Source organism: Piliocolobus tephrosceles, chromosome 20 (genome assembly GCF_002776525.5).
Source record: "Piliocolobus tephrosceles isolate RC106 chromosome 20, ASM277652v3, whole genome shotgun sequence".
Classification (NCBI taxonomy): domain Eukaryota; kingdom Metazoa; phylum Chordata; class Mammalia; order Primates; family Cercopithecidae; genus Piliocolobus; species Piliocolobus tephrosceles.
This window is the reverse complement of record NC_045453.1, coordinates 36,412,138-36,418,614: the sequence shown is the minus strand read 5'-3', so window position 1 is coordinate 36,418,614 and position 6,477 is coordinate 36,412,138. Positions and strand designations below refer to the sequence as shown.

Below are 6,477 nucleotides of genomic sequence, written 5' to 3'. Positions count from 1 at the left end.
GGGTGTGTGGGTGTGTGGGTGTGTGGGGTGTGTGGGGTGTGTGGGCTGGGACTGGTGTGAGGAGGGCGGACGGTGTGTGGGGTTGGGACTGGTATGAGGAGGGCGGACGGTGTGTCAGGTGTGTGGGGTGTGGGGTGTGTGGGCTGGGACTGTGGTGTGAGGAGGGCGGACGGCGTGTGGGCTGGGACTGTGGTGCTCTCAGCTCTCACCCGAGGTTTCCTTTTGACTACAGTGAATGGGTCTCCTGCGACCATCACCATAGAGACCTGTGAGGACCCTGGGGACTGGACCGCAGCCATCGGAGGTACGAGGTTCCTCCTTGTGGGCTGCTCACAAGCCCTGGCGGGGTGGTGGGGTCTTTGCCCGCCTCAGGCCACACAGGGGCTCCAGGAATCCAGGTGGGGCCAGTTGGGCCTTTGTGGAGAAAGGTCTGGCTCCAGCAGCGTTGTCTTGGGCACTCGGAGGCTGAACTCTGTGGCTGACCCGCTAGATTTCGGCACTGTGGATGTGTCTGGGCAGTGCAAGCCCAGCTGAGTGCCAGGCGCTGCTGGCTCTGGCATGGCATCCTCGTGGCTGTGGTGGCTGCCCCGTGTAGCTGTGGTGGCTGCCCCGTGTAGCAGCGCTTTGCCTGCCCACTGAACCCACTCCTTCCCTCACAGATGACACATTTACCTTCTGGCGGGGGCTGAAGGACGCTGGCCTGCTGGACGAGGTCATCCAGGAGTTCCACCAGGAGCTGATGGAGACCATGAGAGGCCTGCAGCAGCGGGTCCAGGACCCTCCCCTGCAGCTTCGAGGTGAGGAGCTGCATCTTCCCTCTTGCCGGCTCCTCAGCCCAGGAGTGTCTGCAGGAGGTGAGGCCACTGGCCCTCCTGCCCCTAGACCCTTTTGTGCTGCTGGGTTGGAGGCTGAATCTAGGCTTGAGACCCCCGCTGTGCTGAGGCTGAACCTGGTGGGAGGGTCGCCTTGGTGCATCTCAGTCTTCTCCCTCTGAACCGGGCTCCTGGCTGGCCGGGTTCCTGAGGAGCAGCCCCAGGGTGGTGTTCCGGCTCTCTAGGAAGGGCCCGGGTTCCCACCGCGTGTCCGCGTTGCCCTTTCAGATGCTGTGCTCCTCAACAACATTGTGCAGAACTTTGGCATGCTGGACCTGGTGAAGAAGGTGCTGGCCAGCCACAAGTGCCAGATGGACCGCTCACGGGAGCAGTATGCCCGGGACCTGGCAGGTACGCCGAGACCACCCCGGCCCCCGGGCGGCAGGCTGAGGACCTGGGAGCCCACGGGTTCGCCCCCTGGCTGTGCGTCCACATGCATTCCCTGGAGTCATAGCCACCACGGTGAGCTTCTCCCCACAGCTGTTGTGCGAGGAAAATAACCTGAAGCTTAAATGATGTAGTCAGACCTCTCCATCACACTAAGCTTACATTTACTGGCATTTCTGTGATGATCCAAGTAGTTATTTAAGAGAAAATGACAGAGGCCAGGCGCGGTGGCTCACGCCTGTTATCCCAGCGCTTTGGGAGGCCGAGGCGGGCAGATCACTTCAGGCCAGAAGTTTGAGACCAGCCTGGCCAATATGATGAAACCCCGTCTCTACTGAAAAAACAAAACTGAGCTGGGCATGGTGGTGCACACTTGTAGTCCTAGCTACTCGGGAGGCTGAGGCAGCCAATCGCTTGAGCCCGGGAGGCGGAGGTTGTAGTGAGCCGAGATTGCACCACTGCACTCCAGCCTGGGCTACAGAGTGAGACCCTGTCTCAAAAAAAACCAAAACAAAACAATGGCAGAGAATGGGAAGTGCTGGTCCTGACCCCGCTGGGAGCTCAAGCTCCTGACATCGATGCATTTCCTCCTCCTCGCTCCTCTTGGGGTCTGTGCTTACTGTGTGTTCACTGTGTGTGTTCACTGTGTTCACTGTGTGTGTTCACTGTGTGTGTTCACTGTGTGTGTTCACTGTGTTCACTGTGTGTATGTGCATGTTTATGTTTAAGCATACGTGCCATATGTGCTCCTTCTCCTCCTCTTGATCTTATGTCACAAGAGCAACTTCCACGTTGGGTGTGTGAAAGCTCATGGGAGGGTCTGAGACGGCATTGCCACACTTGCAGGCCCTGGGTCAGTGCGGGGGGTTCTGAGACAGGCCCTGGGTCAGCGCAGGAGGGTCTGAGACGGCATTGCCACATTTGCACACGGGCCCCGGGTCCGTGCAGACCCTGGGCCAGCACAGGCTTGTATCGACCCCGAGAGCCGTCTTGGGTCCCATCTCCCATAGACCTCACCTTTGGTGGGTGGCTATGTGGTCGTCTGGGTTTGTGGCATCAGGTGAGCAGACCTGGGTTGCCACTGACCCAGGAGCCACCCAGATGGTGCAGCGTGTCTGCCCCGTCCCCTGCACGCTGCCGTCCGTGCCCCGCCCCGTGTGATGCCGTCCGCCCTCCCCGCAGCCCTGGAGCAGCAGTGCGATGAGCATCGCCGCCGAGCCAAGGAGCTGAAGCACAAGTCCCAGCACCTCAGCAACGTGCTCATGACGCTGACGCCGGTCTCCCTGCCACCGCCTGTGAAGCGGCCCCGGCTTGCACGTGCCACATCAGGACCGGCCGCCATGGCCTCGCAGGTGCTCACCCAGTCTACCCAGCTGGCGCTCGGCCCGGGCGTGCCTGTCCCCCAGCTGACCAGCGTGCCCCTTGGTAAAGTGGTGTCCACCCTGCCCTCCACCGTCCTGGGCAAGGGTTCCCTTCAGGCACCCCCCGCCAGCTCCCCAGCCTCCCCACTGCTTGGGGGCTACACAGTCTTGGCCTCCTCCGGCTCCACCTACCCCAGCACAGTGGAGATCCACCCGGACGCGTCCAGCCTCACGGTCCTGAGCACGGCCGCCGTGCAGGACGGTAGCACGGTATTCAAGGTGGTCAGCCCGCTGCAGCTGCTCACCTTGCCTGGCCTGGGCCCCACCCTGCAGAACGTGGCCCAGGCCTCGCCTGGCGCCAGCACAATTGTGACAGTGCCCACAGGGCCTGCCCCCGGGCCCGAGGAGCACACGGCCACCATTGAGGTGGCTGCCGTGGCAGAGGACCACGAGCGGAAGTAGCCGACAGGAGGGCGAGGCCCCTGGGACGGACGGGGCTGGCTGCCTCTCAGCTGCGGCAGCAGGGAGCGGGCAGAGGCCGCAGGGCTGGCTTGGGCAGGTGGGTCACGTGGGCTGCAGAACCAAAGAGAGGAGTCGCCAAAACAAATCACGAGAAGAGAGAAGGGGACAGAACAGCAAGAGCAACCTGGAAATCGGTCTTCAGGGCCCACGTTTCCTCCCCCTTTTTTCTTGGGAAATATATTTTTCCATCTGTTGCTTATTAATACTGTTTACACATTGGACCTTGATCAGGAGCCAGGTGGGCGGGGGCGCAGGGGGAGCCTGGGTGCAGCCGAGGCAGAGGAAGCAGAGCCAGGGTGCCGAGCACGACCCTGCAGGTGCCGGACGCGGTGCAGCGGGTGGCGAGGTCCCGGTGTCTGCACCCAGCCAGGTCCCTGGGGATGCTACACATGACTTGGGAGCTGAGCCCAAGTGTAAACCCTATGGATCCTATGGATTTGGTTTCTTCCCACAGTTTTCTGTAGGTTTAGTGTGGCTGGCGCCCCGTTCTCCTCCTGTGTGGGAACGTGCACCCGGAGCTTGGGGTGCAGATCCCGGTGGGTGCCCTCCTCCCCCACCCCCAGCCGGTGCTCAGGTGGCCCAGGGGCCGCACAGATGAGACGTGGTCCAGGCATTGTTGCACATGTACTGAGGGTGTTTTTAAGTGAATTGCTTAGTAGGCTTCTAGGAAGAGTCAGATTTATAGCATTTTCAACCAAAATAATGCTGAGTGCCTAGGCTTCCTGAGTTAGCTCTGGGGGTGGCCCCTGAGCCCCTGTGAGCGCACCTGAGCGGGTGCGGAGGTCCTGGGCAGCCTCTGCCTGAGCTGGCCCCTCCCAGAGATCTGAGATCCGTGAGGTGTGTCCCGAGGGCTTCAGTCCTGGGGCAGGGGCATAAACAGAACCAGTCGCTGTGGAGGTCGAGGATTCGCGTGGGGGCCTTCAGCTTGGGCTGCTTGGCCACAGAACAGCCCTCGGCTCCCTGGCCCCCAGCCCCCATGCAGCCCCTGGGCTGGCCCTCGGTGGTCTCTGTCCAAGGGAGAGCCCCTGGGTGTTTAGGAGGCTGCCCGGTGGGCTGGCCAGGGCAACTGCCAAAGGTGGAGCCCAGAGCCTGTCTGGAAGGGCTGTCCTGTCCCTGACTGTCCTCAGACCTGGCCTTGGACTCACAAGGAAGACCAGGCTGAGGCCCCTCCAGGCCAGGGCCCTGGGGCAGACATCTCAGGGAGCAGCCAGCCCAGGGCTCCTGCCGTCTCCAGCAGGGCGTGTCCCAGGAGGACCCTGAGGGCCAGAGGGCCCTGGATGCTCCTCCTGATTCTGTCGGCAGCTGAAGGCCCGTCTGAGGCCCCGCAATGCGAGGGTCCCGTGTCCCACTTCACTGCTCCGAAGGGAACTGGCTGGCTGTCCGTCCGGCGAGCAGCCCAGACCCCACCTCTGTGCCGTTGTCACCAGGGCCCTGTCCTGGCTGCCCCCACCCATGTCAAGCTACTGAGGCTGTGTCTTGTTTGTTTTCTCTGTTGCGTTTTTGTTTGCTGTTTGCTGTTGTCACAGTCAGCTGGTTTCGGCGTGATGTTGACCTTTTGATGTACATATTCCGTTTTAAACTCATTTCCACTCCAGTTGAGTTCTGCAGCTTGCAGCGGTATGACCCTATGGCGGTCAGGAGGGCCCCATAGCCCCCACCCCACCGGCTCAGAACCTGTCACTAATACAGCTGCCTGTGACCCTGGGACCCGCAACCTTCCAGCTGCTTCCCTTTGTCAAAGTCACGAGTGGGTCTGCCTTGACAGCCCTCGCTGAACAGAACTTCCAGTGGGTTGTGGGTTCATTTCCTTTCTTTTTAAGAACAAGGTTGGGACCTTTTCTGCCCCTGCCCTTTAGCTGTTGAGGCATTGGGAGAGGAAGTTAATTTCAGAGCCATACAAAAATAAGCCACAACCAGCTTCAGAATTAATTCCCAATCCCCCATTCCAGCAGGGCTGGGAGCCCATTCCCAGTGCTTCCCAAGGCCCTCAGGGACATCTGCCGCCAACCCAGCTGCTTCTGGCAGGGGCTGGGGAAGGGCCCTGGAGAAGCCCCATCCTCACGGGAACCACACTGCAGTGGGCCGGGGAGGTCGTCAGCCCCCGGCTCCTCCAGGTCCTGCTGGCTCCTCCGGGGCAGGGTTCCCTGGACCTCCCAGTTCTGCACCTTGGGGCCAGCCAATACTCAGAGAGGAAGACCTTCTCAACCACATACAGAACACAGGTTTTCATGGCTGCCTTTGGTTTGGTTTTCTGAGAAGATAGGATTGGATTGGATTTTGCAGAGGGCGAGAACTTCTCTGTGCCTGCTCAGAGGTGCCCTGGGGAAGGGCCATGTTTGAGTTTTGCTTTGTATGTTGTTTTGCAAGTATCTGCCTGGTACTTTGATTTAAAATAAAAACAATTTTCATAGTTTGAGTGTCTATCTCTTGGAATGGAGTGTGGAGAGAAATCAAGTCTATAAACGTGCCCAAAGCAAACCGCGCTGGCTGCCACCCCCGCCCCGGGCCGCTCACGCCCACAGGCTTAGTCCTTCCAAGTAGCCTGGGGGCTTCAGGACCCTTCCAGGGTGTCCCGAGGTCACAGCTGATTTCATCACAGCAGGTGCTCTGTGCCCTTCTCCTTCTCTCCCCAGCACCCGTCGGAGTTGTCAACAGGCCTGTTGGGAGGATCATGGCTGTTTTAGTCATTAGTGCTACTGCAACAAAATACCACAGGCTGGGGGGCTTGCAAGCAAGAGATTCATTTCTGCACGCTGGCAAGTCCGAGATCAAGAGCATCAGCCAATTCGGTGCCTGGTGAGGGTTTTGAGGGTGTCCTGCAAATTGCTGGAGGACGATAGTAAGAACAGCCTTGGCGTCGGAGGCACCACACCCACGGGCAAGGAGAGGTCACAGCGACACAGGGGCCTGCACCCACCAGTCAGGAGCTCAGCAGACTCACCCCCAGGGGAGCACTTCCTCCCCACTCCCAGGGCTCAGTCCCAGAGTCATCTTGTCACCAATGCTGTTCCCCTCCCTGCTGTCATTGTCCACCGAAGGCCATAGGAATCTGCACACCAGCCACAGGCCAGCCTCCCAGACTCACGGCCAAGCAAGAGGCAGACACAGAAGGGTCACTGGGTGCCATACGGGGTGGTGGCTGGAGGGGCACAGGGCGCTGGTTGCAAGAGTCCACTCTGAAACCTGCCCTTCTGCCATGGCTGCTCTCCCACGCCTGTGCCCTGCTGCAGCCCAGAGCTGACAAATGCACAGGCATGTCCTTCCAGCACACACTGGCACGGGACCACCCTCCCCGCAGGTCATCTGCCAGCTCCTCAGATTCCATGCGTACGAGA

At 60.4% G+C, this 6,477-nt stretch overlaps 1 protein-coding gene across 5 annotated transcripts in view; it reads left to right on the top strand.

The window, feature by feature from the left end:
- The window catches only part of GMEB2 (glucocorticoid modulatory element binding protein 2), a 28,066-nt gene extending 22,511 nt beyond the window's left edge, over nucleotides 1-5,555 (top strand). For 4 of the 5 annotated variants that reach the window (XM_023183282.1, XM_023183285.1, XM_023183284.1 and 1 more), the window contains 4 exons: nucleotides 233-304; nucleotides 660-854; nucleotides 1,101-1,223; nucleotides 2,442-5,555. In XM_023183282.1, the coding sequence (XP_023039050.1) occupies nucleotides 233-304; nucleotides 660-854; nucleotides 1,101-1,223; nucleotides 2,442-3,082 (1,031 nt within the window). In that variant the 3' untranslated portion in view covers nucleotides 3,083-5,555. The remainder of the gene's footprint in view (nucleotides 1-232; nucleotides 305-659; nucleotides 855-1,100; nucleotides 1,224-2,441) is intronic. The other variant, XM_023183283.3, reaches the window with a different exon arrangement.
- The last annotated feature ends 922 nt before the right edge of the window (nucleotides 5,556-6,477 follow it).